At 40.3% G+C, this 24,830-nt stretch overlaps 2 protein-coding genes across 2 annotated transcripts; both read left to right on the top strand.

Annotated features, from left to right (window-relative positions):
- Positions 1–101: 101 nt before the first annotated feature.
- LOC309622457 (uncharacterized protein) lies at positions 102–6,433 on the top strand (the record flags this gene model as incomplete). Its single annotated transcript, XM_082378517.1, has 4 exons — positions 102–2,327; positions 2,467–2,582; positions 3,666–3,696; positions 5,919–6,433. The coding sequence occupies exons 2-4, from the start codon at positions 2,559–2,561 to the stop codon at positions 6,431–6,433; spliced, it is 570 nt and encodes a 189-aa protein (XP_082234643.1). The 5' UTR covers positions 102–2,327; positions 2,467–2,558.
- A 6-nt stretch (positions 6,434–6,439) lies between these two features.
- On the top strand, positions 6,440–18,472 carry CDO1 (cysteine dioxygenase type 1). Its single transcript, XM_082378511.1, has 5 exons — positions 6,440–6,823; positions 10,130–10,207; positions 11,789–11,943; positions 16,692–16,861; positions 17,737–18,472. The coding sequence occupies exons 1-5, from the start codon at positions 6,654–6,656 to the stop codon at positions 17,764–17,766; spliced, it is 603 nt and encodes a 200-aa protein (XP_082234637.1). The 5' UTR covers positions 6,440–6,653; the 3' UTR covers positions 17,767–18,472.
- Positions 18,473–24,830: the final 6,358 nt, after the last annotated feature.

Here is a 24,830-nt window from a genome sequence, read left to right as displayed (position 1 = left end):
GTGATGAGAATGGTATGATTTTGTCAAAGGACTTTGAACTACACTTATGTACTTTAAGTCCCAGAATGTAATTTATGGTTAATGATCTGCCATACATTATCATTAAGGGATGCTAAGGAACAGTTCAGTTTAAGGTGATGAAATCACTGTTCAGTTCTCATCTTCTGCCCGAGAACAAATTGCTAAGTCCCCTTATAATGATGTCCCTGTTTAATAAATTAATGCAGCTAGTATTTAGCACTGAAATAATACAGGTTGAATTGTGTAAAGGCTAAGTAAGAAATTAGTACGTATGTTGAAAGCTGGAAAGAATATTATTTTCAGGTCAAATAAGTTGAATATGGGAAGGATCTGTTCTCTAGTTTTGTGCTCTTACAGTTTACTGAAGGATATGAATATATTTATATGCATATATATTTAACAGATAGCAAAAATGTGTTTAATCTATGTGTATCTTATGTTTACTGCTAAGGTTTCAAATGATAGACTATTTACTTACCTTCACAGTCAAAACTACTTGAGTTTGAATTTGTGTCATCAACTTAATTATTCTTTTTTGATCTAAATAATTTATTAACTTATTAAATCTGAGGTTAGCTAAATATGTATACTTTGTTTTTTTCACCCACAACCTTTAAGAATATGTAGGGCTTTACACTTTTTAAAACTGTATTTACATTATTCTGTGCTGACTTTACAACATTTACTCATAAGCCTGGATCCCATAAGTTATTTGGTTATTAGAACCTAGAACGCAATTCACAAAATATTTTTGCAGATGTCTGGTTTAAATGAGCTTGGAGGGGTGGGGAACTAAACCCTCAGGTTATATTTTAAGTTTTCCATATTTATGAATGAGAAAATCAACATCAGTAATGCCACGCTTTATCTTACTGTGCAAAGATGACCCATTCCACATACAGTGTATATAATGTTAGAATAGTGTGCTTTGCATCTTTGAAGCTGCCTATGCCGAGGCCTTCACAGTGAGTTCCCCATATTTAGGGTGTAAGGTAAGCTAAGAATGTTTATCTGGAATCAAAATAAGATTGAATACTTCCTGGAATCTATGATTTCTGTAGAAGTTTTAACCCTGAAGGGACCTTTAATATCATCTACTCTGATATTAGAAAACTCAAAGAGAAGTGCAGACCATGCTTTAAATTATATAGCATTAGTCAACCAGTTCAGTTGTGTGTAACCCAAAGCGGGAAAGTGCAGTGTTCAGAGGTATGATAATGAAAATCACCTTTGTGCAGCTTCTGCTTCATTTTCCAAGGATTGTAATATACTTAGTAAGCTTCTGGCACTAAGGGAATTCAGCTACAGACAACATAATGGAAGGAAAGTATTCAGAAAACAGTTCAGCAGGTTTACTTTTACAAATATTATTTTCCTTCAAAACTGTCCAACCCACACTGGATTATTTGCTATTTCCTGAACGTGCATTGTTTGTTTGTTTGTTTTTCTGTTTCCTACACCTCCACCCCTTCAAATCCTACCTCTCTGCCTAATTCATTTTTTAACTTCCTTAAAGCTTATCTGAATCTCTCAAGGAGGAGATACTCTCTCCCTCATAAGAACACAGCAAACTACCACTGTTACAGCAGTTACTGCGCTTAATCCCTTAGAAGCATGTCCAACACCCTTTCATCATTGTAATATCCCTGAAAGTAGGATGTTTGGGGGATTTTTATTTGGTACCCACACACATAATACTTAGTACATTTCCTTATGCACATATAATCAGTAATGCATTATATATTGAGTTTATGATGTGGTTGGCACAATGATTTAAAGCAGCAATAAAGGAAATTTGCATGTTTTTAATTTTTGTATAGCAGAAGATGAAAATGTTTGCAACATATGACAGGGTTTTGGTGTCCAATAATTGAAGAGCTCATTTCAGTTGATAAGAAAAAAGACCGTCTGAAAAATAAGCTCAATACATTAAAATGTAATTCCAAAAAATAAAAATATAGATGGCTAATAAAGCATGAAAAGTGCTGAACATCATTAGTTATAAAAAGTACAGGTGAAAGGTACGAAATGCTGATTATCACCTCTCATAGTATCAATAGTTACAACAGTTATCAGTATTGGCAACATTGTGGGGAAATAAGTCCTGTCATATTCTTGGTGAATGGAATGTGAATTGGTACTACAATTTTAGGGGACATTTTGGCAATGTCTATCAAAAGCCTTGAAACTATAAATTTCCATTTGTTTATTTACATAGAGTGCCTACTATGTCCTCAGCATTGGAATAAGACATAAGATTCCTGTTCTCCTGGAACTTTCTTTCTAATTGGAAGGTAGATTGTCAGGTACGAATTTAAATAATTCTTGAAACTTTGATTTTTTGAAATAATAGAAAGTAAAAAGATAAAATTTGATACCAAATATTAGATTTACCTGTCTCTTTTTTTTTTTTTTGGCCGCGCTGCGTGGCTTGTGGGATCTTAGTTCCCTGACCAGTGATTGAACCCAGGCTCTCGGCAGTGAGAGCGCAGTGTCCTAGCCACTGAACCGCCAGGGAATTCCCTGTATTTTCTTATATGGATGAAGGAAAGATAAAACATGTATGTATATGAGTGTGATTAGAATCTTGAGTTAGAGGAATCCTTATAAGTCATAGTTCCTTCTATGTTCTCATATGAAGCAGATATACCTGAAACTTACTGGTTACTTAGTGATAGCCACAAGGAAAGCCCTATACATTTTGAGGTGGATTTATTCTTTATAGAACTCTCTTCCCTCTGCCTTCCTCCCTGCCTCCTAAAACTATTTCTTCCCAGTTCTATTATATATCTAGATCTATGAGGCATATCTTTTCCCCCTTTCCCACCTCAGTTCTCCCAAGTCTTCTACTGTCTTAATCATGGCAAATCCATTCCTTCCAATTGCTCAACTAATTATTAATCCCTCTCTAACCCACTTCCAGTCTGTCAGCAAATCCTGACATCTTTACCAAAACATGTTCAGAATCCAACCATTTTTCATCTATTCTCCCACTCTAGCCAAGCCACCATTATCTTTCACTCGAACTGTAATAGCCAGCTAGTTGGCTTCCCTTTATCTGCTCTCTGGCCAGAATCCCCAAGTGGTTTCCCATATCAGAGTAAAAGTTGAAGACTTCATTGTCCTATGTGATCTGCAGTCCCCATTTCTACAGCTTACCACCCACCTCCATGTTCATCTGTGTTATTATTCAAACACTAAACTTGCTCCCATCCCAGGGCTTTTGTGCTTACCATTTCCTCCACCTGGAAACTTCCCCCCAGACAATTACATTTCTCACTAACATCCTTCAGTCCCTGTTCAACTATCACATGACACCTCCTCACCACCTTCTCCCTTCTTTCTCCTGCTTTATTTTTCTCCATCGTGTATTGTATACAGTACTATGTGTCCATTTCTCCATATATACTGTATTTGTTGGGGTAGCTACCCCCCAGCCCCATTAGAACATATGCCCTCTGAGGGCAGAGACTTAAGTTCTGTAAGCAGTGCCAGGCATATAGTACATGCTTGTGAAAATGTGTCAGATGGATGGATAGACCAATATTACTGAACCTCTAATAATTCTAACTCCTTTCTCTGGATATCTATCACATGTCAATGTCTGTCTTAAAATGTGATGATCATTGACCTGGGCAATGCAGACTGCGGTAGAACTACCACCTCTGAATCTAGGTATTCTACTTATGTCAATAGAGCCTGTAATGTCAGTCCCTTTGGGGGGAGGGGGGAGGGACAGTAGTTAAGTTACAATGTGCAATTCTGTGGGGAAGAATATGGGTTTTCTTTACCAAGAAACCAGAAAGAAAAAAAAAAAACCTTGAGAGAAACAAGTCTAGTCTGCTGGATTTGAATGCACAGCGCCAAGGAGCCTTAAAACTAGCAGTTGAATTACTCTAGCCAGTTACCAGTATGTTTTTACTGAAGTCACCATTCATGCATACACAAGGCACTGTGTGCTAGGCGTAGAGGAAGGAATACAAAAATAAAATGTAAAAGGAGCCTGTCCCAAATGTCTCACTGTCAAGATAATCCACATAAGTAACTGCAATACCTGCTGCAAAGTGGTAAGTGCCATAAGAAAGATACTGATTATTGGCTTAGTTGTTCAAGAGGAGATATGACTTATTTGAGAGGAAAGCATTTGAGCTAAGACCTAAAGGTAGGATCTGGACATATTGAAATGTCTTTCTAGTGTCTAGGCAGAAGGAAAAGCTTAAAGCAGAAGAATGGATTTGGTAACCACAAGAAATAGTGACTAATATAATCTGGCTGGAAGACATTTGGTAAAGAAGAAAAGTAGAGGTAAAAGATGAAAAAGGAAATGTAGAACCAAAACATGGAGAATTTTAAATGCCAGGTTGACAAACCTAGTATGTAGGAAATAAGAGTTATTGAAAGTTTCTGACCAGGAAACATAACCAGTCTGAGCTTAAGTATAATTAGTGGGTGTGAATAAAGGATCTGTACTGGGAAGGGCCAGCATAGTAATCCACCCAAAATTAGAACAGAGGCTTGAGTGGAGTAGCAATAAGAATAGAAAGGTGGAAAAACATAAAAGATATTCTGGAGGTTTTAAAAAGTTAGCTCTTGGTTGAAAGAGCTTGAGAATGAAGCGGGAAAGAGTAGGCAGTGGTGAATGAGGTTCTGGAGCTCGGGTAGCCTCATTGTGGAAATAGAACCTCCAGGAAATGAAAAGCATGTTTGAAAGGAGTTTTACATATGGTATATTTCATTTGAGGTGCTAAAAGGTATTAGAGATTACTCTCAGCATGTGAGATTAGGGATATGTGGGAGACATCCACATAGAAGGGATCAATGAAATTGTGTTGGGGGGGCTAGAGAGGCAATGAATATGAATGTGTGAATATGGCTATGTTAGGAAAGATCCTTGAGGTCTCTGAATGTCAGGAGGAGCCAGAGAAAGTAGAAAAAGAACGGTCTGAAAAATTTAGAGAAGTGTAATCCACTATGAAATGCAGAAAAGTTAAGCTTGTGTTCGATTTTTGTTGTTCATTCCCAATATTTGTGGATTAAAATAGCTGAAATGAAGTAATTAAGAACTCAATAGAAAACACTGACGAGAATAAAGAAATTATGAGTAAATGATGAAAAGGGTACGAGTTACTCTGTCCCATAATTCTTTAATTAACCACCTCTACGTCACAAAAGGTAGGCCTCTGGAGTGCTTTCTACATGTAGCCCTTTTGGAACAATGATGATTGAGGTGTTATGTTTACTTCCTAACAACATTGTTAAAATACTTATAGTGTAATCAGTTTAATCAGGGATGTTTAAGACTGCAGGTGGCACTAGTAAACTTAAATATATACAGTATATACACATATACATACATATGTATATACATAATACCTTGGAGCAAAGTCTGGGAGAAACAGACCAGTCTTCCAGAAGTCTAGACCTCTAATAACCCTGAATCTATCTATAGTGAGAAAGGACTCTCTACTGGCATTTCTTCTGTCCTTCACTTTTTCCTTATTTTCATTCATACTTAATTTGTGTTAATCTCAAAGCTGCTATGTGCTATGCACAACATAGAAATGCATTTCCTTGTGTGTATTACCGGTAGGCTACTTCAAGCACAAGCCTAGAATTGAAGGATTTAAATAATCTGATTAGAACCCTTTAAATTACTGTATTAGGAATAAAGAAAAATCAGCATTTCTTTGACCCATTACTTGCAACATCAGGTCTTTGCCCTGGATATATTATCAATATTTTAAAGGAAATGTTTGATTTTAAAAATCAAAGAGGGATACCCGGCCTTCTACTGTTTCACCAGTGTTGCTCTAGACCCCAGCCTCCCTTGTCAAACAGTAATTTAAGCACAGCACATTTAAATTTTTTTAAAAGAAGACTGACTTATTTTCACCTAGCCTTGGAGCATATTATCGATGGTTTCAATCGACAGAACAGAAGCTCTCCACCTTGGGAGTGGACTCCATCCTCAACCTTTGTAAACTGTTCAAAATCAACCCCTCGGCTCCATTTGGAAGGAAGCGTCCCTGTCCTTCCTCAGCGTCCTGCGCCCCTTCTCCAGACCCCTTCTGTCGACGTCCTAGCGTCGCAAACCAAGGCAGCACAGAGGAGCCTCAGGGAGCGGGGGAGGGGGGAAGAGGGGTTGGGATGGGCGGCCGAAAGACGGCCTGCTACGGTGGGGGAGAGATTGCGCGAAGCCCACCACGAGCGCCGGGACCCGGGAGAGAAGGGTTCCGCTAGGGCCGGGGTGCCGAGGGAGCCGGGGCCGTGTGCGTGGGCCTTGTCCGCACGCCCTCGCCGCCTCCGCCGCCCTTCTCAGGTCGCTCCCCGCTTCTCCCCACCCTCCGAGGGACGTTGGTACATTCCCGGTGACTCCGAGAGCTTAAAAAGGGCCCGGGGAGGCCGAACCTAGCAGGTTTGGTCCAGATTTGTGTGCGCGGCCCGTACTCTGATCTGCCACGGTGGGTATCTTGGCGGGGGTTTCTATACGCTGTGGCACTTGTGCATTTGGGGGCTTCGTGTCTGTGTGTAACTGTCTGGCTAGCAGCTAGGAACTCGCCTCCGGCTCCTCGGCTCGCTCAGCTCCTCCATCGCAGCCCAGCAGCGAGCCGCGCGCCGCCAGTCCGCAAGGGATGGAGCGGACCGAGGTGCTAAAGCCACGCACCCTGGCCGATCTGATCCGCATCCTGCACCAGCTCTTCGCCGGCGAGGAGGTCAATGTGGAGGAGGTGCAGGCCGTCTTGGAAGCCTACGAGAGCAGCCCCGCCGAGTGGGCAGTGTACGCCAAGTTCGACCAGTACAGGTGAGCGTGCTTTCGCCCTGAGCGCCGAGACTCTCCGGAGCCGACTCTTGAGTCCGAGCGGGCGCGGGCGCGTGGGGAGCGGGTCTTGACTCCCGGAGAGCGCGGGCCGCCCGGCGCCCGCAGCGCCCACCCTCCCAGTGCTCCCGGCCGTTTCCCGCACCCCGGCGCCGCGCCTCCTCGCCCGCGAACCCGGGGGCGGGCGTTCGGCGCTTTGGGCCGAAGGCGTGTCCCACTGGCAGGAGACTGCGGCAGGCTCCCAGAGGGGAGGCCACCGAGCGGTGCAAGTTTTCTGTTCTTTTCTCGTTGATCAACCCCTCGGCTTCCGAACGGCCACTCCTTCTGCCACCCCCACCCCCAACCCCCCGGAGCCGTCGCTAGCCTAGGACACGGAGGAGATGCGGGGAGACCCCGGGGGCTGGACGCCCTCAGACTCTGGCTGTCTGGACTAACCGGGGTGTTCCCAGGAAAGAACTCCAACAGCGGTCCGGAGAAAAGGGTGACGGTGGAGGACGCAGTTAAACGACACCAATTCTCCATCACTTCTCCCTCGGTCGCTTGCAAGCAGGCGTCTGCAAACAAGCATTTTTGTTAATACAAAATAACGGCTTGGGGTTGTCAGCTGCTATTTTTCAGTTTAAGCTGCCCCCTCTCCCAAACCAGTTGGACTCCCCGGGCTGCGGGTTTATTTAAACCCACTGTCAGGTTCTCGAAATAAACGAGTGCTTCTCTTTCAGCCCCCAAGCAATATGCTTTTTCTTATCCTTAGATCTGAGGGTCTGGAATGTAAATTGAAGACCCCTGTTCCTCAGAGGTGCTTGAGTGAGATGCCCTGGGAGGCTGCTTCTTGCAGCCTTGGCTTGGAGATTAAGTAAAAAATGCAACAGCCTACCAATCCTCTGGGGAGAGAAGTAAAATTTAATCACCCTGAAGAGTGAGGGTTTCTTTTCCGAAGGGTAACCAGCGCTTCAGTCTTAATGGTTGGTTGTGATGAGGTCAGGGAAAGGAGCATAGTTGAAAGAGAAGAATAAGAAAAGAAGCTTTCCTTTGAAGCCGTTTCAGTTAGTCACTTTACGTCAGCATAGACAGTGTGTTTGGTAAAGTTTTGTCGCCAAGGGCTGTTTCAGTTGTACTTTAGGAACTGAAATAGAAAAGTGAAGTCTACTTAGGATCCTGTTTTCCACTTGCAAGTGGTTCTAGGACATTCCTTTGGTTCCTATCCTTCTGTGGCTGCCAATAAAGCTACCAGAGTAATTTTGCCATTAGCTCCAAGTAATTGAAGGCTTGTTATGGGCTCTAGTACTCTTCCAATCACTTGACACATGTATTAACTGATTACCTCACAACAGCTCTCTGAGATAGGTACCATTCTTATCCCTGTTTTACAGGTGAGGAATAGTAGGCAATGAAAAGGTTGCATTACCTGCACAAGGTCATACTAATGTCCCTTAGTGGCTCCAGGATTCAAATTAGCATTATTGTTCTAGAGCCCACACTGTAAGCCACTGCTAAACTTCCTGTAGACACAAGGTGCCATAATAGTTTTCTTCTGCTTAGATTTATTACTGACCAAGTGAAATTAACCAAGGTATGCTGTATGGGCTTTTAATCTATAGAACAAGGGCATTTCCAGGGGCCTTGAATTTATCTTAATTGACAAGCTCTAAACCACTTGAAACCTTTGGATTGACCTATTCCACAGGTTTCTGAAGCACAGCTCAGTAAAATAATGGGTGCACTCCTAGATATGCATTTGGAGTAGGGAGGGAGGGAGATGGGAGAGCAGAAATCAATGCGGTAGTATTTTGCACATGTAATAAGTGTCCTAGTACTGTGAAGGAATCTGATCTCTGACCTTGGGAAGGCCAGTGCAGAAGAATCAAGACAAAATATTTTCCACTGGGGGCCAAGCAGTAAATTGTCTGGAAGAAGTCCTAGAGAAGCAAGACCCTAGGGTTGGAGGAGGGAAAAGTAGGATCCCTGGTACAGGAACCATTTACTGTGAATTAAAGGCTGTGTGCACAGCTGCCTGCTAGGTCATTAAAAGGGCTCCAAAGTAAGGATGACTGATATCTAAAAACCACTTACTAATCAACTCTCTCAGTGATCCTACTCTGCCAGCACCTGGCCTCCAGCCTAGGGGAGGAAGGGGCATGTGGGACATAAGTGAACAGATGACCATGTGAACAAACAAAAGGGATTAAGATTCCTTTCCTTAAAAATGAGTCTATTATAGAGAACAAACGTCTGGATACCAAGGGGGAAAGGGCCGGGGAGCTGGGGGGGATGAACTGGGAGATTGGGATTGACATATATACACTATTGAAACTATGTATAAAATAGATAACTAATGAGAACCTACTCTATAACAAGGGAACTCTACTCAATGCTCTGTGGTGACCTAATGGGAGGGAAATCCAAAAAGAGGGTATATGTGTATACGTATAGCTGATCCACTTTGCTGTACAGTAGAAACTAACACAGCATTATAAAGCAACTATGCTCCAATAAAAAGTTTAAAAAAAATTAGTCTAAATGAATGTCATAATTATGGAACTTTGTTAATTAGATGGTGTCAAGAGTACCTGTGGGACCAATAGAAACTAATTTAAAGTTGATTTTTTGGAGGGGGTGGGGGGATGGTGTGGATGTGGTTGTTTTGGTTTGGGATTTCTGGGGGCTAATTACTAATTTCTCCTCATTGTAAAAGGTGTAGAGTGTTATTTTACTTCCCAAGTGTAGTCGCTTTTGTCCTGGTACTTAGGTCAACGCCCACTTTATTTGTGGAGACTTTTCATCATGATGCTTTTGAATGTGGATGTTGCTTGTGTCTGGACTCTAGTAAAACTAAGGAGAATTCTAGAACAGCTTTTTAATGAAACCTTGTTTCTCAAACTCTGGTTTAGCTACAGGGAGGGGGAAAAAAAGACAATAGCAACATTCTTGCCTAGAGCAGTAGTGCAAGTAGTGCAAAATGCTTTCTGTGAGAAATTTTTATTCTTTTTATTAGTTTGAGGCTGTCACATGGAGACTCAAGGAATTTAATTTTTTTCTCTTACCTTTTTCGTGCCATTAATTAGAACTGAGCAGCTATAAACACAGTGATTCAAAATACAAAAATGTCTAAATGAACGGTGAAAAAATATTTGCTTTCATTTGTGCTCGATTTCTAATTAGACAACCACATTTAAAGTTGCTTCGAGGTAAAAATATTAGCATTTGTAAATGAATGATACTATATGACACACTTATTTTTCCCTGTGTTTGTCTCATCGACCAAATTCAAACTTCTGAAAATGTTCTTTGTAGATATACCCGAAATCTTGTGGATCAAGGAAATGGAAAATTTAATCTCATGATTCTATGTTGGGGTGAAGGACATGGCAGGTAATACAACTATTCATTCAGATATTTATTCAGTATTTATTCCAGCATATGAAAAGTACAGTGCCAGGCTGGCCACATGCCTTGTGAGCACTAACAGATCGCATGTTGTAATTATTTGTTCGCAATGTCCCCTAATTCCAGCAAAAATTCTCATGGGAATTAGCGTGAGGGGTTTAGCATACACCATGTATTATGAGAGACCTTCCCCCAAAATAAGTAGTAAATCAAAGGAGGTGGAGGTAAGTAACCAGCTTAATTTAATCTCTCTGTGTTCTGTGGAGTTAAACTTTCTATGAAGTTGTGCTAAAACTTGACCTTTGTGGTGCTTTGAAGTGTGTAAACAGTTGTCGGACCAAAGACCAAAGCATCCAGATTTGGAGCTAGAAAAGCAATTCACAAATTCAGAAAATTTCTTTCTACTTCAAGCTAATTGTTTATTTTCTGTATACAGAAGATAAGACGACTTAGACTAATATCAATTCTTGAAACTTGGTCCCTTAATTTTTCCTTAGTTTATATATTTGCAAGTCTTACTACCAGTCAAGTATTGTTACCTCTTTAAGCAGATCCTTCTCAGTCTCTTGAGAATGGTAATAAAAAAAAACAAAAAACAATAATCCAGACCCATTTTTGGTGGGAAAAAGGAAACATGAATTTACAAGATTTTGGAAAGTTAGGTCTATAGAGTGCATTTATTTACTCATATAGAATGAAGTTGTTTTCATTCTCTCAACATTTTTTGAAAGCAGATTATATGTCAGGAGTAGAACGAGGCTCTGTGAATTACGAAACAAGTTCTCATGGTACATATATGGGGTAACAGAATTCAACATATGAAATACATGCTATAGCGTATACAGGTTCATATTTTTTAATCAACCCTATAGCTAATACTACTTAATAAACTTAAATACTATTTAAGATTATAGGAATAAACTCTTTCCCCAGATCCAGTTTGCTTTTTTTCTCCCATCAATATTGGGAGGTAATCACAGATAGGATACTCTAAATGTATAAAATATTAACATTTCATATGCTTTATAGTATAATTTTCAGCTGGTAACACACATGTGCATATCTTTTGTCCCCCAGAGGAAGGAGAAAAAAGAAAAAGCCTGGGGAAAAAACACTGTTATGTGATCTTCTCAATGTGATGCAGTTACAGATAAAGGATCTTTATCCGCTCTAAAATTTCTCTAATGTAGTTTTTAAGTCAATTTCTAGCCCAGCTTAATTGAGTTATTAAAAGCTATATTTTGGAGAAGATAAATGGTTACTGGTTTTGTGTTTCTGTTATCAAAGTAGTATTACAAGGTTTAAAAAGATGAATTGTTTTTCAGTAGGGGTATGGATCAAAACTGTACCCCTCATATGCATTGATATGGAAGACATAGTGTTTTATTACTTTGCCCTGAACAATGTTGAATTATAAATTGATGACATTTAAAACTCCAGCTGAAATGGATATTGGCCTGGGAGATGTCCTATTGACAGTTGCAGCTGTAAGCTCTGGACAGATTTGTTACAAGTGTGGGTTCTGGACCATCTACTGAGTTTAGTTGTCATTTTGTGTATATATAGCAGTATCCACGATCACACTGACTCCCACTGCTTTCTGAAGATGCTGCAGGGAAATCTAAAGGAGACGTTATTTGCCTGGCCTGACAAAAAATCCAATGAGATGATCAAGAAGTCTGAAAGAATCTTGAGGGAAAACCAGTGTGCCTACATCAACGGTAACATCCAATTTTTCTAACAAGTGGGAAAAACCTTGAACCCCCACTTGAAATATTGCTTGCTTACATGTGTGCAATAGAACTTGGATCATGGAGTCATGATTTCATCTGCTTAGGAAGTGATCTAAAAGCAGTGGGTTTTGTCTTTTTAAAGCTTTGCGTGTGGATTGGAATCACTTATTAAAAACATATGCATGCAGGTTAGTATCCACTGAAGAGTCATTTACCTACCAAGTCTTAGGACAGTTAGAATCGAACATGAATTTACATAAGTAGAGTCTTTTAATAAAGGCGTGAGGCTAACTTGGAAGTGTTAGTCTTTGATTAGAAAATGTAAAGAAATGTTCCGGAAGTGATTAAGAATGCTAACTAGTCCCTGTTTTACTAAAGTGCATACAGCTTACTTTTAAAAGAGTATTCTCAAGAGAAACTTTTTGAAGCACGTTATTTAGCAATGATTTCTAGATCTCTTACAAAGAATTCATTCTTTCTTCTACACGTGATATGGGAGAGCCAAATGCTCTTCAGTAGAGGCAGTGATTAACATCTGTGTTCCTAAAGGACTTAGTAACTTTCCAAAAAGCTCCTTAAAGCTTCCATGAGATAACTTTTTTTTATAATGAATTTATTTATTTTTGGCTGCGTTGGGTCTTCGTTGCTAAGCGTGAGCTTTCTCTAGTAGCGGCGAGTGGGCTTCTTATTGTGGTGGCTTCTCTTGTTGCGGAGCACGGGCTCTAGGCACGTGGGCTCAGTAGTTGTGGCTCACGGGCTTAGTTGCTCTGTGGCATGTGGGATCTTCCTGGACCAGAGATCAAATCCTTGTCCCCTGCATTGGCAGGCGGATTCTTAACCACTGTACCACCAGGGAAGTCCTGAGATAACTTTTTATATTATTCCCAGTTACAGATGAAATTGCCAACACATAGGAAGATTAAATAACCTGTCCAAGGTCACTCAGGATTTGAACCCAAAGAATTTGATGCCAAAGCCCATAGTCTTAGTTGGGATGCTATCCCACTTATATAAAATAAAATATTACAGAGGTTTTTTTGGCAAAGCAGGTTCTTTCTTCTTAGATCTTAACGTTCAGTATTGGCCTTGATACTTGGCCTAAATTGTTCAGTTAGTTTAAGAATGCAAGTCAGTTACAGAAGTCAGATTGTATAGGAAGTTTTTCCCCCATTCACATAGCACAAAGGGGTTAGTTTCTCAGGTGGTTGGAAACTCTTATTTGAGGGTTGCTGTATATAGCAGGCACACCAGATTTCTAAGAACAAGATTACTGGTATTGTTCACAATAAAGCCAAAAGCCTTTCAGAATAATTACGTTCAGCTAGAGTCATAGAGTCATTATAAAGCTACATTAGATCTTGGAGAACACCTAAGATTTTTTTTCAAGGGTCTTCAATGCAAAAGTCTATAGGAGCCAAGCAGGTAAAGTGAGTGAGTGATGCAGGCCGGAACTAGGCTGTGGGAACTGGTGTGCAAGCTGCCCTGTCTAAAGGGACAACGTGGTCACCCAGCTCCAGTGAGATCATCCTGACTTCTTTTTCCATAGAGATGGGAAATTCTGATCGTTACGGGAACTTTTGCCAATCAGTAAAATACTGGATAGGACAAGCTAAATATTTCTGTAGATGCATTTACTCAAAAGCCACCAACTTTTAACCTTTGATTTTTTACAGATGCAGGAGGAGGGCTAGATATGGATAGTGATTAGGGGGGGAAAGATGTTTCAAGTACAAGAAAGAACATGGGTGAAGGCACAACCCATGTTCAAAGAACGTTGTTCATTCAGACGTTGCAAAGAATGAAGACTATGCAGGAATGGTCTATCCGGAGGGGAAGATGAATGGGCTTGGATAGGAGTAGTAGGAGAGTAAAGTAAGATCAGGGCCTTAGCCTCCAAGACTAGCTTAAAGTAAAAACTTTCTTTGGTCAGCAGAATTTTGTTCCGGAATATCTTGATTAATCCGGTAGCAATATGCGTCATAGGGTGGAAGAAAGGGAGAGTGGGGCAAGGAGATCAAGTTACCTATTGTAACAGGCAGAAGGTGAACATTGCCTCAACCAAGCTGGCATCCCTAAGTATCACCAAGAAAGGTCCGATATTACTGTGACAGAGAGTACATCATTGGCATAAAGGAAAAGGAGACAAAGACATAATAATAATAATAATGCTGGGATTACTAACATTAGGGATCAGATATGAGCTTTGGGGACTTCTAAAGGATGGGTGACTTGTTTTTGTGGGATCTTTGCTTGCATTGGGTGGTCTATTGGAGGTGCAACTGGAGGAAAAAAAGTTATTTGTATAAAGGGCAGTCAGTTCTTCAGAATGTTTAACTTTTGTTCAAAAGCAAGCCAGTGTATTATAAAAGCAGTAGGCTATAGAATCAAAGAGTTTGCAGATCTGAGAATTAGGCCCCATTTTTTGTAAATGAGGAAGACAGAAGATCCTAGAAGTTCTGAGTTGTTCAAAGGTAGTCAGTCTAGCTGGGAGTAGAACCAAAGTCGTCTGCTTCTGGGCTTTGCTCTTCTTTGTCATGCAAGCTCATGGAGCTAGATCGTAAAGCGTAAGGCCAAATTAGGTGCCTATACTAACTATACTAATACACTGAATTCCTTCCATGATTAATCTTCCAACTCTCTCCTTACTATATAAATTTCTTATCAACATATTTATAAAAATCAAGTATTTTGTTTATTTTAATCTTCTTGAAGGCATCTCCCCCGGGCCTTTTGACTTCCTTCAGTGTGGATTGGTTGGCCAGGGCTCATCCTGTGGTCCCCTCACATCATCCAGGCTTTCCCTTTACTCTCTCCTGGTGCTTATCCCCTTGTTTCCTGGTCTCATGTCTGCTTTGTCTTGGGTTCTTGGCCTTGTTTTGGTGGAACATATCCTCCAACGGCCCTATGAGAAAGGGTTCATGGAAAGTAAATTTCTGAGACCTCTTATATCTAAAAATCTCTATATACAACCTTTGCAACTTGATAGGTAATTTAGCTGGATATGAAATCATGACCTGGCAGTCATTTTCTCTCAGAACTATGAAGGTAATCTTTTGTCTTCTAGTTTCCATTCTTCTTGTTCAAAGCCTGGTACCATTCTGATTTTTGAATCTTACTATGTATGAATCCTATTTTTTCTTTCTAGAAACTTTTGGGGACTTCTCTTTGGGTGTCTTTTCTCTGTCCCCAGTGTCACAGTGATGCAGTTTGTTTCATGACACTCATTGTGGTGGGAGCTCAGTAGGTTCTTACAATCTAGAAATTCATGTCATTCAATTCAAGAAAATATTCTCAAGTTGTTTCTTTGATTTTGTTGTTGTTGTTCTGTTTCTGAAACTACTGTTGATCAGATATTAAACCTCCTGAATTAGTCCTCTAGTTTTTTGGGTTTTTTGGGGTTTTTTTAATCTTTCCTATGTTCTGTCTTTGGCCCTTTGCTCTTTGAGTCTTTGTCAGCTTTTTCTTCCAACCGTTCTATTCAGATTTTTATTTCTGCTATCATCTTTATATTTCTAAAAGCTCTTTTTATTCTCTAGTCCTTTTTATATAGTATTTTCCTCATCTCTTTTTTTTTTTTTGGCCACACCATGTGGCTTGCAGGGATCTTAGTTCCCTGACCAGGGATTGAACCCATGCCATAGCAGTGAAAGCACCGAATCCTAACCACTGGCCCGCTAGGGAATTCCCTTCCTCTTAGCTCTGTGAAGATATTAATGATAAGCTTTTGGTTTTGTTTTTTTAAGCCCTCTTTTGAGTAGTGTCTATTTCATGTTGCCTTTTTTCAGGTTGCTCTGGCCTCTTTTATACTAGAGGCTCTGCTCACATGTGTGATGGCCTTGACTATGTGCTAATATCTAAAAACCAGAGACAAAAAAGTTAATTGGTAGCTTTCAAACATGGATGGTGTTTGTCAACTGGACTTTACTCTAGGATCATCTGGTAAATCTTTTCCTTGAGGAACAATCAATGGTGATATCCTCAGGACTTTTTTCTTGAGTTGATCAGATTCTCAGAGAAGCTGCTTGCCATCTCCTGCCTGGAGAAGAAATTCCTGTCTGGCAGCATTCTGGCAGCCATGTGATGAAAAAAGTGGAGATCTTACCACTCAATGTGTAAATTTTCACTTAAGTCACCTGTTTTTCACCGGGTATCCACCAGTCCTGAGTTTATCTGTTGTACTCTTTCTAGAGAATAGATCTCCGATTTCTACCAGGGATGGAGGGAAGGTAAGGTGGTGAAAAAGCTTTGTGACGAAACTTAAATAGGCTTCAACCAGTCCTTGTATTTATAGCCCATGTTCACCTTCATTTCAGGAAGTACATGTGCTGCCAGTTCTTGAGCTGTTTGTTAGCTTCAGGATATAAATCAGGTTATTTCTTGGCCATCTCCAAGAGTAGCTGAGGATTTAGCTTTCTCTCCTCTGCAAAGCCATCCATCTACTTCTAAGCTTTCAAATTTTTGAAGATTTTTTTTAAAACTTTAATAAAAAGGTTTTTTCTTTTCCCTTTATCTTTGTATGTTGATGCCTTTTTTATTTTACTGCAGTTGTAGGGAAGTTTTTAGGAAAAAGCAGAATGCGTGTCATTTACTATTTTTAACTGGAAGTTCGATTCTAACTAATCTTTAATAATTCATATGTATCAGTTGATTTAGGATCTTGGGCAATTGACCAGATTTTTACCTACAGCTAGCATCTAAGCTCCTTCATCTACCCATCCCTCTTCAATATTGTTTAGATTCCATTGGCTTACATCGAGTAGAGAATATTAGCCATACAGAACCTGCCGTGAGCCTTCACTTGTACAGTCCGCCTTTTGATACGTGCCATGCCTTTGATCAAAGAACAGGACATAAAAACAAAGTCACCATGACATTCCATAGCAAATTTGGAATCAGGACTCCATTTGTAAGTATAATTTCTCTCTCCTGTGTTTAAGTGCTTTGTGGGTTGGCAACATTACACTGATGCATTGCTTTTTTGTTCTAGATATTATTTAAATATCTTAAGTTTTAAGTATTTTTAAGTATTCTTGAGATAAGCCTTAACTTGGAGAAAAGGCCCATTATATTCTATTATTTTCTTTAACTTTGGAGACTGTATTTTCAACTTATAAAATAATACTTAAATTAGATGCAAAGAATTGCTTATTCAAAATTTCAAACTGTATGCTTATTCCTAAAGAAAATATTTTCTCTTCATTTATTAGGGAAATAAGAGTGAGAACTATATTGATAAAACTGCTCCTACTGTGACTTAATGTTCATAGGTCCAGTTTGCTGAGATAACACAAATAACTTACATAGTTAACCTTTGCAAAGTTGAGACCCTATTCTGATAAAAATAAATAAAGAAACTTGCCTGTTTTGATTGCCGAGTTGCTTTGTCTTTGAGTAGTGATGGCAACCAACAATAATATGGTGTGGCAATCTTCTATCACTGAAATAAATTGGCCATTTGGGGAATGGGAATGGTCTTTAGTTAGTCATGGGAATGCCCAGAAATACACAATGCATGAAAGCAAAGACTGAACATCCTTATCAGTCTTATGAAAGTACAGCCTTTGAAAGAAGCTAGGGCAGAATTTTCTCAAGTGATTGCTCTGTTTATTTCCTGCATTCCAAGCCCCAAGAGATACTCATTTATCACAGGAACGAAACAACAGGGCTCCGTCGCCCTGCAGTGGATTTTCATATACTGCCAGAAAAGCAGGACTACTTAGAACAAGCAGAAATGTCTCAGGTAAAGATTCTTACACAGCTTTCTTGTTTTCTTTCTTACAGACAACTTCAGGATCCCTGGAGAACAACTAAGGAGCACCAGACCCTCTGAGGTTTTACTTTAAGGTCCGGTGAAAGTTTTGCCTTGGACGGGAAGGCCTCCTTCCATTTGCTGTCCAGTAATATACTTTACAAGGCCAATACTTAGATCTACTATAAGGCAGATGCTAATTATAAGGCATTAAGTAAGCAAATAGTGCCCTGAGCTACTGTAGAAGAAAAAAATCCCACTAAAGATAAAAAGGCTTGTGATTTTAAAGGCCAAATCAAGTGCTCCACTCATTTTACCCTCTAAACCCATTGGAACTATACTGGGAATGTCAATGAAGGTTTTTATAGTTTTTGGAAACACTGGTCTCTGAACTATAATTAGCAATAAATAAAAACAAGACATCAAACCACCCACGTTGTTACTTGGAGGACTAAATGTAGATGTCTTCAATATACTTTGTATGTTCTTAATATTTGAAGAGAATTTTTTGAATCTGTGCATTTTATTTTTTCAATCTTATTTTACAAATTCCTGTCCTATAAATAATAGGGTATTGTAGATAGAGAAACTTAAGGCGCTTTGCCATTTGGTAATGAAATGAAGGGCAGAAGATTTAGAAAAATACAGGTACCCAAACCCACAACAAACCAAAATTATAAACTCATGTCTAATGTGTCCAGTGGTCAAAGACTTTGTACTGCTGCCAGAATTGCCAAATAATTTTAATAAAAGTGGATTTGAACATAATTTGAAGTTGTCTTTCTCTTTAACATGATAAGAATTTCATATAATTCACGGCTTCTTAGGTTTATGCAGACTACCAAAAGCACTGCAAAAGATGCTTTTATGATGTAAGAATATAAGAAGGCCAAAAACTGCATTCAAAAGGAGCTTACCTTTTGGGGCTTGTTCACCAACTGGCCAGAGATACCAACCCGAGGGTCTCTGGCCCTAGGGCAGCTCATAGACAATCAGTTTAGCCTGAAAATTGTGTGTGGGGTCTGTATGTGTTTAGATATGAATTGGATTTCAACAGTTAAAAACCAGAGATTTCACAGAAGAAGGAATGGACTTTGAAGTATCTGGCAAGACTGAACCTGCATTGCATTTTCACTGCTATCCGTTAACTGGGCTGGGATCTGCCCCTTGGATGGGGCTGCCTCCCCGATCTGCGGCGATTCCCAGCTTGCCTGTTTCCCTTCTTCATGTTACCTACAAAGCCCACACGGGCATTTGAGTTTGCTGCCCCCACTTTAGGCAATTTTCTTAGGAATATCTGTCATAATCTTGGAATTTATTATCTCTGGGAACTTAATTAGAAAGTAGAGTCCTTTGAAGATGGTTCTGGTTAGGCCATTGATTGTGGTGTTTATACCACATCATAGAATTATTTACATCTTTATACCTGTGCTTCCTCTCACCTTTGAGAAGGATATGAACATTTACTGAGTACTTACAACATACTAGGCATTGTTATAAGTTGTTTAGATGTACTAACAAACTGAATTCCAGAAAACTTCCATGTGAATTAGGTACTGTATTGGTTTTCTACTGCTGCTGTAACACTACCACAAACTTATTTTCCTACAGCTCTGTTGGTCAGAAGTCAGAAGCTTCATGGCGCCATGTGCAAGGCCCATGTCAGAGGCTTATCTTTTGGTGTGGGTTCATTAACCATATACTTGGACAAACTGGTTGATGAATGAAGGCCTCTTACCTGTGTTTCATGGGAAGGGACAGCATTACATTTAGTAATGGTGCTTAGTCTTTTTTTTTTCTGACTACAACCACTTTGAAATCTCAAATGCTAAAGAACTCTCCAGAAAGGCCCACACACAACAAATTTGCATACAATTTCAGAAAAGATTCCTGGACCCTGTGAAGGCCTTTAGACCCCAGTTAAAGAGCTCTGCCATGTGTGAGGCTTTCCCAAGGCTCGTGGCAAATGGTGGCTATTTCACTTCATTTTCTGAACGAGGAAGGCATTAGCAAGCTGGGCTACTAGCTAACCTTTTAAAAGTTACAGTGAGGTTTCTAGGAATCACCAGAGGCTGATGCAACCTTGTCTGAGACATATCCACACATTTCACAAGGTCAGTTCTCTCTTTCTAAAGACATTGCAGACTTTCAAAACTTTATCTAGTTGATAGATGTTTTTTTGAAAAGTGTATGTGGGATACTGAAATAAGCCAGACACAGAAGGACAAATAATATATGATTCCACTTATACAAGATACCTAGAAAAGGCCAATTCATAGAGAAAAAAAGGTAGCCTAGAGGTTACTAGAGGCTAAGGGGTAGGGGGAAATGGGAGTTACGGTTTAACAGGTCCAGAGTTTCTGTTGGGGTTGATGAAAATGATTTGGGTATAGATAGTGATGGTGGGTACACAGCATCGTGAATGTATCTGATATGACTGAATTGGGCATTTATGAATAATTAAAATAGTAAACATGTATTTTCCCACAATAAGTTATTTCTTTAAAGAAAGCGTATGTGGGAGAAAAGTGTGTCTGTGTGTGTGTGTTGGAATAGGTAAGACTTCCGATCATAGAGAATACAAACGATATGAAAGGCATTGTGGTGAAAAGTATCTTTTTCATCCCATTCCCCAGGCTCTCAGTTTTCCTCTCTCCATGTAACCTAACCTGTATTACCACTCTCTTGTGTTTCCTCATTTACTTTTCCCCATTGTTTATACAGGGTAGCATTCTAAAGTCCATATGGTGCACTTATAAGAAGATCTTTCCATATCCGAATGCAAACAGTTCCTCATTCTGTTGTACTGATGGCTGGCTGCGTGGTATTACACTGTATGAATGTATCATAGTTTAGTCCACCAGCCCTCTATTGATGGACTTTGACGTGACTTCCAACCTTTAACAGTTACAAACAATTCTGCAATGAATAACCATGTATGTGACGTCATTTCACAAATATCAGTTGACATGTCTTTATTACAAAACAACCAAGATAACTCAGCCCCCAAAAATGAGGTAATAGTGGAAGGTCATGGCAAGCTGCCCTGGCTGGAGAGGACCACTTGAGTGCAAAAGCTGTCACCTGATGTCATCACTTCAATTCAGCCACTTCCACCTATTCATTGGTCAGGTGTGTTCTCTTGAAACCTCCAACTGTCAGGAGCTTGACACAGAGATTACTTACCACAAACAGGAAAGCCCTGTGTTCGTGAGAAAACTAATGATCAATTTAGGATTCTGCCCATGCTGATAGGAAAGCTGATGCGTTCCTGATATTTGGTTTTTGTTTGCTTTTGTCACTGACCTTTTTGAATGATTGAAGATGTGATGGCTTTATGTGCTATTTGAAAACATGCCTCAGATTGCTTAATGAGGGGTATTTTGTTTATTTCTTAAGTAATTCACAAAGAGATATAAAGAATCTCAGAGACTGAGATCTACTGAATGTGGTTTTGAGCACTGACTTAAGCCTAAATCAGTAGTCTGAGGGATATCCTTATACAAGCTCAAGGAGATGGTCATCTGCTTGACATATTTAAATCTGTATATCATATGCTGCAGTGGGATGTATATTTACCTAAAAGTGCAACCAGAAAAATTCCTTGCACATGAAGGGGAGAAATATAGAACTAGAAAGTAATCTAATGCAATTGAACATTGATTAGCCTTCCATGCCAAGAGCCCTCCTGGACATGTCATAAGAAAAAAGTGTCATTACAGCAATAGATCACTATGATGCACCTTTCAGTGAATGAAAGTATGATTATAATGAGTTTATGCAGGATTCATCTAACTGATAAACATAATGCTAGCATGGAATCACGAAGATGAAATGTACTTGAGTGAGCATATTGTCAAACAAATCTTTTGATACGTGAGGAAAATGAGGCAGGTGAGGTTAGGGTTAACCGCTGTCCCAGAGCAGCATTGTGCTGGGCCAGGTTCACACAGCCCCGTGGGAGCTGATATTGAGGAATTTCACAAGCTGAGTGGTAGATTAAAATTGGCCATAATGGGAATATTTACATTGTGGCAATCTGTCAATACTACAAATCAAAGTATGTAATTCTCTACCTCAAGAGAGTCTGTTAAATATTTGACAGCATATACCACTATATCTAAGGCTATTCAGCCAATTCAAAATAAAGACAAGATTTGCATGGATTGTTTAAATATACATTTTTATCCTTTCACTGTTATTGGACTTTTGCATATATAGAAAAATGTTATTGTCACTTCAGAGAAATCCTTTAAAGTGAGACAGGGATGTTATTTCTCCCCTCTCCATTTCAGAGGTGGGGACATGTAGGCAGATGTAGATAAAATAGTTTACCCAAGGACACACTGCTAGGCAACGGGAAAACCAAAATAGATGTTGGTTCTGCCCGGGACACGTTGAACCTTTGGCAGAAGAGAAAAACAATTAAGCAGGGACAGAAAGTTAACAACGCAATGGTGATTCTGTGGCTTTCCTGTCTGAAATCTGTCAACTGGTTCCTGACTTCATAGTTAAAAAATAAATAAATAAATACTCAGGAGGTACTCAGGCTGAATGGGACAGCAAAGAGTTGTCTTTTCCCCAGGTGGATCCAATTAATTATTCTGTCAGCAAAGGTTGGGAGCGAGCTGTGCTTTATTCCTACTTATTTGACAGAGCACAGGTTATAATCTTTGGGACTATGTTCATAGTTATACCCCATGGCACCAGACCAGTATTCGAGGTTGTTTTGATTAGGACTCACTCAATTGCAAGTGACAACATGTGACCCAACTGACTTGAACAAAATGAGCTCATGTAACTGTCAAGTCCAGGGAGTCCTCAGGCAAGGGTGGGTCAAAAGCTTCAAACAGCTTTTCAGGATTCTTACCTTGCTCTCCGCATCTCCTGACTCTGAAGTCTACCTTTGTGGTGTAAGATGATTCCCAGTATCTCCAGGCTTACAATGTCCATTTCAATTTTGGCAGAATAAGGGGTTATTTCTCTACAATCTTTCCATAGACGTTTATGGATTTAGCTATGTGGGCTCTGATTTGCCTCATATGCCCATCCCTGACCGTGTCACTATGGACGGCAGGATATGAGCTCGGCCCTGGCCTGAGTCATCTGTTTGTCTCTGGAGTCAGGGATGGAACCGGTTCCACCAAATGAAATGGATTAGTGTGCGGGGCAAGGTCACCAAGGGAAATCAGAATTCCGTTATGAGAAGAAAGGGGAAAGGGGAGACTAGAGGCTAGGCAGATAAAAGCAACAGGTGTTTACTACTTGGGAGGTCAACAGATAGTTGTTGAGTTAATGAATGAAGGAATGAATGAAAGATCATAGCAACTACATCGCCATCACCTCTTTACCCCTGATAACACTAATGTAAACAATTCAACGCTAGCTGTTTTTCTTTCACTTACTAATGAAACTTGTAACATACCCCATCACTCCAAAGACAGGAATTTACAGATAGACTTATGAGTGTTCTCCAAGGAAACCTCTGATAAGGAAATATCCTTCATCAGTTGTAACCCATGAATAACATTTTACCACCAGAAGTACAGCTTTATGTTATAGGAGGCAAGTGGGCTTTTTTCATTGTCCCAGACTCTAGCTAAATCCTAAAGTTGAAAACTAAAGGTGTCAAAACTGTCATATTCTAAAGTGACCAGAAAAGTCACTAAGAGGTAGGATCAGGCATTTCCCTTCAGGGCTTATTAGGAGTTGGTGGACCATGCTCTCCCAGCAGCAACACTACCCCATCACTCCTACCCGGCCTGTATAACATCAGACTGAGGAGTTGGGGTCTTGGCATTGCCGTTGTGAGTTACTCAAATCCTTCTCTTAATGTTCATTCCTAAATCTATATGACTGCATAAGTCTGTTAGAACTGCATTCCAGCTCCTGCTGGGACCACACCCCATGTATCTCCTGCCTGTCTCCTACTCTAACGGCCCCCTTCTCCTCCCCAACTGAGCCAGATTTTCCATTCAGATCTTAGGCTTCCCTGCGCTCTGGCCAAATAACACTTTCCTACCTCACTGACTTTGTTTTCCTCTCTCCTGCCTAAAATGAGGTCTGTCCCAGTACCCTCCCTTCTGAGGGTAACAGCAACTCTTCCTTCTCTCAGGCCCAGCTCAAATACCAATTCCTTCAGAAGTACCCCAGGGAGAGGGAATCTCTCCATCTTTGGGCTTCCATAGAATTTCATTTTCTGTAGCTGTGAAATAAAATTCACATTCTATGGCAAGACAAGAAAAATTTTAACAGAAAAAATTTTCTGTGCCCTTTGGCCTCCTCTCTCCCCGCTACTGTGCATTGTGTATCTGCATCATGCATCAGCCAAACCTCCCCATCGGCAGAAATGCCTGCTCAACTATAAAGAGCAACATTCTCCTAACATCAACAAGACAACTGAAAAGATAACATTTCTTCTTGATCTTGTAAGAGGCCACGATGAGGCTTAGATCTGGATTGTGTAAACTCGATAATACAACATTTAAAGTACAGCCCTCTGTCTCAAAAAACTTATCTAACTGTGCCTTCACTTTTTTTTTAAATAAATTTATTTGTTTTATTTATTTACTTTTGGCTGTGTTGGGTCTTCGTTGCTGCATATGGGCTTTCTCTAGTGGTGAGCAGGGGCTACTCTTCGTTGCCGTGCGCGTGCTTCTCATTGCGGTGGCTTCTTTTGTTGCGAAGCACAGGCCCCAGAGCGCGTGGGCTTCAGTAGGTGTGGCACGCGGGCTCAGTGGTTGTGGCTCACGGCCTCTGGAGAGCAGGCTCAGTAGTTGTGACTCACGGGCTTAGTTGCTCCGCGGCATGTGGGATCTTCCCAGACCAGGGCTCGAACCCGTGTCCACTGCATTGGCAGGCAGATTCTTAACCACTGTGCCACCAGGGAAGTCCCTGTGCCTTCACTTCTGAAGGGTGGAACAGTTCTCTGAGCTTTCTGAGATGCTGTTTCCAGGTTATAATCCTCATATTTGGCTCAAATAAAATTTTCCATTTCTTCCTTAGATCAACTGATTAGTTTTTCTTCGACATAGCATTTACCACATTCTGCTCTAGGCTATAGGAATTTGTTTGTGTTTGTTTTACTACCAGATAACAGACTCTTGAGGCACTGGACAGCCCCTAA

The sequence above is a fragment of the Balaenoptera borealis genome (assembly GCF_965194805.1).
Source record: "Balaenoptera borealis genome assembly, chromosome: 2".
NCBI lineage: Eukaryota > Metazoa > Chordata > Mammalia > Artiodactyla > Balaenopteridae > Balaenoptera > Balaenoptera borealis.
Note: the sequence above shows the minus strand (reverse complement) of the source record. Positions and strands in the feature narration are given on the sequence as shown.